Below are 12,502 nucleotides of genomic sequence, written 5' to 3' on the forward strand. Positions count from 1 at the left end.
GCACTTGATATAATGAGCACTGGGTGTTATATGCAACTGATGAATCACTAAAGTTCACCCCTAAAACTAATAATACACTATATGTTAACTAAATTGAATTTAAATAAAAAATTTAAAAATAAAAAATAAAGTAAAAATAAAAGAAAATTTATTAAAATGGGAGCCAGGTATCTTAATTTTGGAAACAGGAGGTAGAAATATAGAAAGGAGAAAACTAGAAAGAACTCTTTGACTTTAGATTGGGATTAGAGATATCAATGTGAACTCATACGTTTCAATATAGGTAGATGATAAATGATACAGATGATAGCCATGTGTGCGGTGTGTGTGCACAAACATATATTCCCTATCTCTGACCACTGAGAGGCCTGGGACCAGCAGCGCCCCAATAATGATGAGCATACTTTGCTGTGCTCTCCTGGGCCACTCCACTGCATCCCCAAATTTGCTGTTTTTCCCTGGCTGCCAGTTTTTAAGGTGGGTGTGACCCCTTTCCTTCTTTTGTTGCTGATGCTGAATTTTTATGACACTTGACATTTGCACTGAAAGATGATAATCAGTCCCACTTTACAGCTGAGGAAACTGGGGCTCAGAGAGGTAAAATGACCTGTCCTCAGCCACAGAGCAGTGAGTGATGGAACAAGGGATCTGACCTAGGCCAGTTTGACTCCAAAGTCCTTACTCTTTACTCTAAGACACTGAACACAAAAGAGAAAGGTAAGCAAGGAAAAAGGAGACATAAATCCTTCAAAGAGTGAGAGACCAGGACCTGTGTGAAACACGGGAGTAGCACATGGAGGAACAGAGCAAGAAATGCAGAGCTCGTGCTCCAGGGCAAGACAGAGAGCTAGAACCTGAGACCTCCAGGCAACATCTCAGAACCTCTGTGAGCTGAAGGACTAGTTTGTCAGGGCAGAGTAGATGGAGCAGAACCAGACATAGGGCTTCTGAGCTTGCAGTCTTGATGGAGAATAACCCAAGACTCCAGGACCCTCTCTGTCTATGGGAAACCACAGGGTAGCTGTGCCCCAGATGGGCAGAGGGACAGCCTAACCTTGATCTCTTAATGGGCTTTTTATCACCACTAGGCCCCAATTCCACTCCAGGTGGCAACTTTTTGTAGGAAGTGACTGTCAGAAGCACCAGCTCCAGCAGGACCAGCCTCTGCTTAGACTAGGCCTGGAGTCAGGGTGAGGGAGACATGGCCTATCCTTCTCAACTCTGGATCTGTGACCTGACACTCACTAGAGGCTTTGGCTAACAGTGGAGTGCCTTCTTTCCCATCTTCACCCTTGTGGAACCTCCCGCACCCCACCAGATCTGAAGGGGAATGAATCTTAGCCTCCATTTGGGGCTGAAGGGTGAAGGACAGAGGTTGAAGTAGAAATGAAGACTGGGGCTATACACTCTAACAGTGTCCAGTTTGGGTCTCAGATTCTGACATGGAGGCTATGTATGAGGATACAGTCACCAGTTGGGCAGGGAGCTGTTGAAGGAGGCCATTGAGAGGACATGACTGCCCATTGACCCGCAAGCTGGACCCAGGCAACTGAAGGTTCCTCGCCTCCTCCCTTGTCCTTGGAATGTGCATGCCACCCACCAGCCCACAGGGAGAGCCATTTTCAAGGACACAACCTTGAGAGAGCAATGTGGTTTTAAGAACATCTGGACAGTATATGTGACTGAAACCTGTTAAGGCCTCTATATAAATTTTCAAGATTCTGGCAGGCAGTGGGCTCCTGGGTGGCTCCATCTGTTGAATATCTGACTCTTGGTTTCAGCTCAGATCATGATATCATGGGTTGTGGGATCGAGCCCCAAGTTGGGCTCTGTGCTCAGCAGGGAGTCTGCTTGAAGATTCTCTCCCTCTGCCCCTCCCCCACACACTCTCTCTAAAATAAATGAATAAATCTTAAAAAAAAAAAGATTTTGGCAGGTGAGACCTACTCACCTAGCAACCACCCAAGACAAGCCTCATATGCAAGTTCACTTGCTTATTAAGTCTGCCACCTGCCAATCTGGAATGGCCTGCTTCCTTCTTCCATCTCTCCTTGCCCTCTGTGTATAGGGGCCAGTTTATGAACCGATGGGAGCCAGGATCACAGAGCTTGGGGTGAGTGTGTTCCTTCCAATCGTGGGGGTAAGAGAACAAGCCCTGAGCAACTAGACTTGGGTGGGTGAATTCCTGACAAATGTGCTGCCATTGCCATCACTAACCACCACCTTCCAGGACTTCATTATATGCAACCTTGGGGATGGGCACCAATTTACATGAAGGATGCTCTCTGAGTTGGCCAACATGGCAGATCTGTTCCACCAACTTTTCAACTTATGGCAGAACTTGCAAATTAATCAGTCTCTGCTCAGTCTGAGCAAAGCCTCAGAATTCCTCCCAAAATCCTCGGACAACCCCTTCCCATTCTTCAGCGCTAGCATATGAGATGCCAATATCTGCCATCATTTGCCCTGACCTCCTGGAACTTGTCAAACAGAGAGGCTGGGGGAAGACCACTTCACTGCTTTATTGGGAGGGGAATACACTCTGACACAATGCAAGGCCCTGAGCCCAGCAAGATCTCTAGCTCGAGATGCAGCTGGTTGGCCGTGACTCTGTACTGGCCCTTGATGAAACCCTGGGAAGTGCAGGAGTGGCACCTCCAGTAGGCCTGGATAATGCGGGCAGCTTTGAGCAAACGGCAATAGCGCCTACGGATGCGCCACATGCGGACCCAGGACTGCAGCTTGACTGCCGCCCACTCGTTCCGTGTAAAGGTCTCCAGTGCTGCACGGCGCCTCCTCTCCATCAGCTTTGTCAGGATGTTCTTCCACCAGCGCTGAATGACCAATGCTCTGATTACTGCGTGCAGCAGTGTCCGGCGCACCAGGGTGCCCCGCCACCAGGCCTGGATCTTTATGACTTCTGGATTACTGGTAGAGGGCTTATCTTGGTTTCCTGGGATCTTGCAAGAAAAAAGAGGGGGCATTCAGAGAATGTTCCCCACCTGCTTGAGTCTTGGGGCATGCCAGAAAGGACCCCTGGTTCCCTATCAACAAGCAGCCCTTCTCCTGGAGCTCAGGAGCCCTGGACAGGCACTGGCTGGAACCAGAAGACCAGGTAGGTGTCTTGTCTCTGCCACTCTTCGGTTAATGGGCATGGACACATGTTGACCTCTGAATCTCAAAGTCCCCATCTCTAAAATGGGAGTACATCTGCCCTGTCTACCCAGTTTTATATGGATCAAGTTGGCCAGCCTAGGGCAAGATCTATGGGTCAAAGAGTTACGTATTCCACCTGAATGTGCCCAACTGATCAGGACCTGTGCTCCTTCCCTTCAGACCCCACCCCCTTGCTAGAGAAGTAACATCTTTTGCTAATTCTGTCCTTTCCTCCTTGACTCCAGCTCCAAACCACAACCTGTTCTCTTCCTCTGTCATGTTATAGTATTAAGTTTCCCCCACCCCATAAAGTTCTACCTCTTATCTCTTCCCCATCCTTATTTCTCTTGACTTTCACATTTTAAGCCTTAATTAACAAGCAAACATGCACGCACAAGCTCAAATGCACACCACACTATTGATTAAGCCCAGCTTCCCATATGTTGGCCATTCTGTTCCACAAACACAGCCCCTATATTCCCAGCCCCAGCCCTGTGTGGCCTTGGGGAGGGGCTCATACTTGTCTATCTCCATTATTAGCACCATCCACTTTATCTGTCTTGACTGTATCTACATCTTCAGCCTGAAAAAAAAAAAATGGGGAAAGAGAACAAACAAGAATGAGTTTACTCCTGTTCTTAGCTCTGGATCATGCAAAAAACACTAACCACAAGGACCAGAGGCATCCAAGTCAGGGTTCCTCCTACCTCCACCTTCTTCTCTGAGGTCAGTAATTCTGGGGATAACCAAGTCGGCTCCTCTTTCTGCTGAGGTTCATCTCCAATTTGTTCATTAATTTGTTCAGGCTGCTCCTCCTCCTGAAATCAGCAGTTAGGGAAAAGACAAGAGTGAAGTTGCCCTCCCTCCCTGTCTGTTCAGTATCCCACAGATGCCCAGCTTCTGGGGCTTCCCAGAGTATTCATATGCCAGGGGATCCCCACATCCTAAGATATCTATGGGGACATCCCTAAAAAGCCTGGTTTGTCTGTCTCTTGCTTACTCACCATTGGTCCCACATGGATTGGGTGTAGATGGTTCAAATCCCCTCAGGTCTGTGTTCCTCTAGCCATGGATGGGTAGATAGAGTGAATAGAGAGACCTACGATGTCATAAGGGCAGTTATGACTCAGGCACAAGGATGGCTCCCAATAGTGGGGCTCCCTCCAAGGAAAAGACAAAAGTGATGGTCCTTCTTTTCTGCTGGAAATGGTCAAAGCCCTGAATACAAAAGCAAGACACCAGAAATACTGGCCCATTGATGTAAAGGTGTAGAAAGATAACCAGTCATTGATAATATCACCAGTTGGTAAAATTGAGGATTGATTTAATGGTTAACAGTCTATTAATACTCAGAGAATACTAACAAATTACAACTGTTAAAAAAATAATTAATTTAGGCGCACCTGGCTGGCTCTGTCTGTAGAGCATGTGACTTTTCATCTCAGGGTCATGAGTTCAGGCCCCATGTTGGGCATAGAACTTGTTAAGTAAATTTAAAAATAAAAAATTTTTTTAAATAATGAATTTGATCTATAGGTACTGATGAAGCAGTGTATCCAAGATATATTTATAAGTGAAAAAGTTAAAGATCTTTATGATCCCATTAATCTAAATAAAACCATCAAGATACATAATTATACATATATATTGTAAATGCACATAAAGGGGGAGAAAGTTATATACACCAAATTGCTACCAATGATAATATTAGAAGAGTTGAATTGCTGACCCATCTATACAATGCTCGGGGAACTCCATGAGGCTCCCAGGACCAGCTGGGGCCCCCATCTCAGACTACAATGGGCTCAAGTGCTCTCCTGTCTTCTGCCCCTGAGGGACTCAAGGCCACATCATATGGCTGAGGAGTGGCCACTACAGAAGTTCTTAGCGCTGTTCTTATTTCTGAACCATGCAAAAGACACTTGACCCAAGACTGTAGACACTAGGTGGGATCCTCCCTACCTCTCTGCCTGCTCCTGTCTTCTGAAAACCCACCTGGTTAATGTGAGTAGCCAGTTAGAGTCACAGCCGCCCCAGGTGTCACTAAAGTGCATTTGTCACACCTTCCAGAACACTGAGGTAAGCCTCATGACTGAGGAGTGGGGAGGGGCTAAGAGAATAGCAGGTAGGGCTCAAAATGTATCAAAGGAACATGGGTCCTTCTAACCAGACTCCATCAGGAAGCCAGCCACTGAGGATGCCTCACCTGCAGACTTCCCAACTGGCATATGGACATCCCTAGTACTCTGTGCTAATCACCCACATACTCCCTTATCTGTGGCTGGCTCCCTGTGTAGGCCCCTGAGGGTGGCAAGTAGGAGCCTTTGCAGATGGTTAGTGAGTATGCATAGAAAGCCAGCTGATTCTATGGAGCTGAGAAAGAACACAAATTTGAGCATTCAGCATTGCCCTCAGGGGAAGCAAATGGTTGGCTATCAGAATCCAGCCTGGCTTTGGAAGACTGAGAGAAGACATACAATCTTAAGGATCCCCTCAAGAAGGAACAAGAAGTATGGAGCTGGTGTATATATAGAAAAGCTCCAAGAAAGCCTCAGCATCTTTAGCAGGGCTGACAGAGAGAGAAAGGGGCAGAAATCTTATTTAAAGAAATATTAGCTGAATACCTGAAACTAATGTAAACTGTATGCCAACTATACTTCAATAATAAAAAAAAAATGAAGAAAGAATAGCTGAGAATATACAAACATGGGAAAAAATTTGGACATCCAGTTCATGACACTCATAAGCCCCCAGATTCAATCCAAAGAAATCTTATCAAAGACATATTATAGTAAAACTGTCTAAAATCAAAGATAAAGACTTTTAGGGGCACCTGGGTGACTCAGTCAGTTGGCATCTGCCTTTGGTTCAGGTCATGATCCCAGGGTCCTGGGATCGAGCCCCATATTGTGCTCTCTGCTCATCGGGGAGCCTGCTTCTCCCTCTCCTTCCCACTCATGCTCTCTGTCACTATTTCTGTCTCTCTCTCTCTCAAATAAATAAAACCTTAAAAAAAAAAAGATAAAGACTTTTAAAAGCAATAAGTGCAAAATTTTCTCACATACAAGGGAATCCCCATAAGGCTATCAGTAGATTTCTCAGCAGAACAAGCCATGAGAAAGTGATATATTCAAAGGGATGATATATTCAAAGTGCCAAAAGAAAAAGTCAACCAAGAATAAAGCTGTCCTTTAGAAATGAAGAGGAGAAAAAGACTTTCCCAGACAAAAGCTGACAGTTCATCTCTCTTACCACGAGACCTGTCTTACAAGAAATGCCAAAAAGAGTTCTTCAAGCTGAAATGAAAAGAGGCTAATTAATAACAGAAAACATATGAAAATATAAAGCACACTGGTAAAGGTAAGTATATAATCAAATTCAGAATACTCTAATACTGTAATCTGGTGGTGTGTTAATCACTTAACTCTAGTACGAAGATTAAAGGACAAAAGTACTAAAAATCACTATAGTGGGGCACCTGGGTGGCTCAGTCAGTTGAGTGTCGGACTCTTGGTTTCGGCTTAGGTCATGATCTCATGGGTTGTGAGATCAAGCCCCACCTTGGGCTCTGTGCTCAGCAAAGAGTCTGCTTGAAGATTCTCTCCCTCTGCCCCTCTCCCCACTCATGCACGTCCTCTCTCTCTTTCTAAAATAAATAGATAAATCTTTTTTTAAAAATCACTATAACTACAATAACTTGTCAATGAATACACAATATAAAAAGATGTAAATTATGACATCAAAAACAAAACTGGGGTGAAGAGAAAAGGGTAGGTTGTGTATGCAATTGAAGTTATCAACTTAAAATAGACTATAAGATGTTTTATGTAAGCCTCATGATAACCACAAGGCACAAACCTACAGTAAATACACAAAAGAAAAAAAGGAAATCAAAGAATACCACTGTAGGGGCACTTGGCTGGCTCAGTCAGTAGAATGTGGGACTCTTAATCTCGGGGTTGTAAATTTGAGCCCCATATCAGGTATAGAGATTACTTTTTAAAAATCTTTTTTTAAAAAAAGATTTTATTAATTTTTTTATCAGAGAGAGAGAGCACAAGCAGGGCAAGTGGCAGGCAGAGCAGGCAGAGGAAGAAGCAGGCTCTTGCCGAGCAAGGAGCCCGATGCAGGACTTGATCCCAGGACCCTGGGATCATGACCTGAGCCAAAGGCAGACGCTTAACTGACTGAGCCACCCAGGCGTCCCTAAAAAAATTAAAAAAAAAAAAGCATAACCCTATGGAAAAACATCCAAAACATCAAAGAAAGACAGCAAGAGAAGAAAGGAACAAAAGAACTACAAAAGAACCAGAAAATAATTAATAAGATGACATTAGTAAATCCTTACCTGTCAGTAAGTACTTTAAATGTAAATGGATTAAATTCTCCAATCAAAAGACATTGACTAAATGGACCAAAAAAAAAAAAAAAAACAAACACCGACCCAAGTATATGCTGCTTAACAGAGACTCACTTCTACTTTAAGGATACACGTAAGCTAGAAGTGAAGGAATGGAAAAAGATATTCCATACAAATGGAACCAGAAGGGAGCAGAGGTACACACTTAGACAAACTAGGTTTACATTATCTGATTTCAAGACTTACTGTCTTGAAGGACTATAAAGTTACAGTAATCAAGACAATGTGGTTTTAGTGTAAGAAGAGACAAATAGATCAATGAAACAGAATAATAAAGAAGCCAGAAATAGGCACAGGTTTATACAAGGTATTGATTTTTTTAATGTACAAAATAATTCAGTGCAGAAAGGAAATGCATCTTCAATGGGGAAAAAAAGGAATCTTGACCCTTATCTAAAATTATAGACAACACACACCCACACAGGATGGATCACAGACCTAAACAAAAACTAAAGCTAAAACTGTAAAGCTTGTAGAAGAAAACCCATGAGAATTATTTTGTGACCTTGGAGTTGACAAAGATGTCTTAGGACAGAGAAAACACTAAGTATAAAAGTTTGATAGAATGGACTTCATCCAAATTAAAACCGTCTGTTCATCAAAAGACAGCATTTTTAAAAGTCAGCTGGGCTGCTCACTTCGGCAGCACGTATACTAAAATGGAACAATACAGAAAAGATTAGCATGGCCCCTTTACCAACATGACACACAAATACGTGAATTGTTCCATATTTTCCAGCGTGGTGACCATAGTCAACAATACTGTACAGCGTGTTTGAAAGTTGCTAAGAGAGTAAATCTTAAAAGTTCTGTTAACAAGGGGTCCCTAGGTGGCCCAGTTGGTTAAGGGTCTGACCAGCTCAGGTCATGATCTCTGGGTCCTGGGATTGAGCCCTGTGTCAGGCTCCATACTCAGCGGGGAGTCTGTTTGTCCCTCTCCCTCTGTTTTTTCTCTCTCAAATGAATAAATAAAATCTTTAAAAAAAGTTATCTTAACAAGAAAAAAAACCTGTAACTCTGTGGTGATAGATGTTAACTAGACTTATTGTGGTAAGCATTTTGCAGTATATACAAATATCAAATCATTATGCCATACACCTGAAACTAATATAATCTTGTATGTCAATGATACCTCAATTTTTAAAAAAAGCCACAGACTGAGAAAAAGAATATTTACTATATATATGTGTGTGTATATATACATACACGTATGGAGAGAGAGAATGTATATATTGTGTGCATATATATAAACAAATGTGTATATATACATATATATATTGTGTGTATATATATATTTGACAAAGATCTCATATCCAGGATAGAAGAACTTCTGCAACTTGAGAACAAAGATAAGCAACCCAATAAAAATGGGCAAAAGAGTTAATCAATACTTCATAAAAGAAGATATACAGGGGTGCCTGGCTGGCTCAGTCAGTAGAGCATGTGACTCTTGATCTTGGGGTTGTGAGTTTGAGCTTCACATTGGGTGCAGAGATAACTTAGAAATAAAATCTTTAGGGGCACCTGGGTGTCTCAGTCAGTTAAACATCCGACTCTTGATTTCAGCTGAGGTTCTGATCTCAGATCAAGCCCCACATCAAGCTCCACACTGGGCATGAAACCTGCTTAAGATTCTCTCTCCCTCTCTCTCTGCCCCACCCCCCCCACACACACACAAACACACATGAACAATTTCTCAACATCATTACTGATTAGGGAGAGGCAAAACTTTTTTCCCCTCTTTTAAAATCTTTTTTTTTTAATTTAATTTAAGCGCCTGGGTGGCTCAGTTGGTTAAGCAACTGCCTTCGGCTCAGATCATGATCCTGGAGTCCCGGGATCGAGTCCCGCATTGGGCTCCCTGCTCAGCAGGGAGTCTGCTTCTCCCTCTAACCCTCTTCCCTCTCGTGCTCTCTATCTCCCATTCTCTCTCTCTCAAATAAATAAATAAAATCTTTAAAAAAATTAATTTAATTTTATTATGTTATGTTAGTCACCATACAATACATCATTAGTTTTTGATGTAGCGATCCATGATTCATTGTTTTCGTATAACACCCAGTGCTCCATGCAGTACGTGCCCTCCTTAATACCCATCACCGGGCTAACCCATCCCCCCACCCCCCTCGCCTCTAAAACCTTCAGTTTGTTTCTCGAAGTCCATAGTCTCTCATGGTTCGTCTCCCCCTCCGATTTCCCACCTTCATTTTCCCCATCTTTCTCCTAATGCCCTCCATGCTATTCCTTATGATCCACAAATAAGTGAAACCATATGGTAATTGACTTTCTCTGCTTGACTTATTTCACTTAGCATAATCTCCTCTGGTCCCATCCATGTTGATGCAAAAGTTGGGTATTCATCCTTTCTGATGGCTGAGTAATATTCCTTTGTAAAACAGTGTGGAGGGTCCTCAAAAAATTAAAAATAGAGCTACCCTATGACCCAGCAATTGCACTACTGGGTATTTATCCCGAAGACACAGATGTAGTGAAAAGAGGGGCCATATGCACCCCAGTGTTCATAGCAGCAATGTCTGCCAACTGTGGAAAGAGCTGAGATGCCCTTCAACAGCTGAATGGATAAGGGAGAGGCAAAACTTAAACCACAATGGGTTACCACTACTTATCTATTAAAATGGCTAAATTTTTTAAAAATTTTTAGAAACTGAGAACCAAACATTGGCAAAATGGAACAGCCAATTTGGAAATTAGTTTGGCTGCTCCTGATAAAATTAAGCATACACCTACACCTACTCTGTGACTCAGCAATTCCACTCCTAGGTACTTACTCAAGAGAAATGAAAATGTATGTTCACAAAAAGACTTGTACAGGAATGCTTGTAGCATTAAATTCATAACAGTTAAATACTGGACACAAGTCAAATGTCTATAAACAGGAGACTAGATAAATAAATGTTATGAGGATACTCATAAAATACTATTAAACCATAAAAAGCAAAGAACTAATGATACATACAATGACACTGACAAATCTTACAGACATCATGTTGAGGGGGATAAAAGCCAAACACAAAACAGAATACATTGTATAATTCCAAGTATGAATTTTGATACATGCAAAACTAATACATAGTGATAGAAATCAGAACCATGGTTGCCTCTGAGAATTGGGATGGATTAGAAAGAGGCACAAAGGGACTTTCTGGGGTGATAGAGCTGTCCTATATCTTGATGAGGTATAGATTTATGGGATATATGCGTTTGTCAAGACTCATTTAACTGAACATTTAGAATTTCTTCATTTCATTATACATAAATTATACCTTGATTTTTAGATGAAGTTAAAATAAAGCCATCTTCAGAAAAATAAGAGTTTAGAAAACAAAATTGCTAGCAGATTCACGCTACAAGGAATACTAAAGGAAGATCCCAAATGGAAGCCCACATCAGCAGGTAGAAATAACAGTCCAGAAGTAGTAATATTGAATAAATAGAAAAGACCATCTTTTTTAAAAAAGTTTTTTATTTTAATTCCAGTATAGTTAATATACCATGTTATATTAGTTTCAGGTGTACAATATAGTCATTCAATAATTTTATACATTGCTCAGTGTTCATCACAACAAGTACACTCCTTAATCCCTATCATCTATTTCACCCGTCCCTCTACCCACCTGCCCTCTGGTAACCATCAGTTTGTTCTCCAGTTAAAAGTTTGTTTCTTGGTTTCTCTCTCTCTCTCTCTCTCTTTTTTCCCCTTTGTTTGTTTGTTTCTTACATTCCACATGTGAGTAAAATCATGTGGTATTTGTCTTTCTCTGACATTTCACTTAGCATTATACTCTCTAGATCCATCCATGTTGTAAATGGCAAGATTTCATGATTTTATGGCTGAATAATATTCCCTTGTGTGTGTGTGTGTGTATATATATATATATATATATATACATCTTTTTTTAAAAGATAGATTTATTTATTTATTTGAGAGAGAGCATGAGTGGGAGGGGCAGAGGGAGAGGGAGAGAGAATCTCAAGCAAAATGGAGCTGATGCAGGGCTCAATCTCAGGAGCCTGAGATTACAACCTATGCAGAAACCAAGAGTCGGACGTTTAACCAACTGTGCCACCCAGCACCCCACATCTTCTTTATTCATTCATCTATTGGTGGACACTTGGGCTGCTTCTATAATTTGGCTATTGTGAATAATGCTGCAATAAACATAGGGGTGCATATATCCTTTAAAATAAGTGCTTTTGTATTCTTTTTAAAAATTCATTACTTAAATTCAATTTAGTTAACATATAGTGTATTATTAGTTTTAGGGGTGGAATTTCGTAATTCCTCAGTTGCATATAACACCCAGTGCTCATTATATCAAGTGCCCTCCTTAATGCCCATCACCCAATTACCCCATCCCCCCACCTACTTCCCCAACAAACTTCAGTTTCTTTCCTAGAGTTCAGCATCTCTTACGGTTTGTCTCCTTCTCTGTTTTCATCTTATTTTATTTTTCCTTCCCTTTCCCTATGTTCAACTGTTTTTTTCTTAAATTACACATATGAGCGAAATCATATGGTATTTGTCTTTCTCTGACTGACTTATTTCACTTAGTACAATATCCTCTAGTTCCAACCATGTCGTTGCAAATGGCAAGATTTAGTTATTTGTGATGCCTGAGTGATATTCCATTGTGTGCACACATGCATGCGCATGTGTGTGTATCACATCTTTTATTTTATTTTATTTTTTTTAAAGATTTCACCCATTTTTTGAGAGAGAGAAGGAGAACACAAGCAGGGGGAGGGGCAGAGGGAGAGGGAGAAGCAGACTCCCCACTGAACAGGGAGCTCAAAGTGGGGCTCAATCCCAGGACCCCGGGATCATAAGCTGAACTGAAGGCAGATGCCTAACTGACTGAGCCACCCAGGCACCCCTCACATCTTTTTTTTTTTTTTTTTTAAGAT

The 12,502-nt window shown here is 41.8% G+C and overlaps 1 protein-coding gene and 1 non-coding gene across 3 annotated transcripts; one reads left to right on the forward strand and one right to left on the reverse strand.

Moving 5' to 3' along the window:
• Positions 1–2,506: 2,506 nt before the first annotated feature.
• Positions 2,507–5,169, reverse strand: LOC113918091 (IQ domain-containing protein F1-like). 2 transcript variants are annotated; one of them, XM_027586280.1, is made up of 5 exons: positions 5,152–5,169; positions 4,161–4,255; positions 3,864–3,974; positions 3,677–3,739; positions 2,507–2,960 (listed from the first exon to the last, which is right to left on the reverse strand). In XM_027586280.1, the coding sequence occupies exons 2-5, from the start codon at positions 4,161–4,163 to the stop codon at positions 2,514–2,516; spliced, it is 624 nt and encodes a 207-aa protein (XP_027442081.1). In that variant the 5' UTR covers positions 4,164–4,255; positions 5,152–5,169; the 3' UTR covers positions 2,507–2,513. The 2 variants fall into 2 exon arrangements, with proteins under 2 accessions (XP_027442081.1, XP_027442080.1); XM_027586279.1 differs by lacking the exon at positions 5,152–5,169 and having other exon boundaries at positions 4,161–4,319.
• A 3,036-nt stretch (positions 5,170–8,205) lies between these two features.
• On the forward strand, positions 8,206–8,312 carry LOC113919056. The gene has a single exon (XR_003518795.1). It is a non-coding gene; the product is annotated as a U6 spliceosomal RNA (small nuclear RNA).
• Positions 8,313–12,502: the final 4,190 nt, after the last annotated feature.

Source organism: Zalophus californianus, chromosome 1, assembly GCF_009762305.2.
Source record: "Zalophus californianus isolate mZalCal1 chromosome 1, mZalCal1.pri.v2, whole genome shotgun sequence".
In the NCBI taxonomy this organism is placed as follows: domain Eukaryota; kingdom Metazoa; phylum Chordata; class Mammalia; order Carnivora; family Otariidae; genus Zalophus; species Zalophus californianus.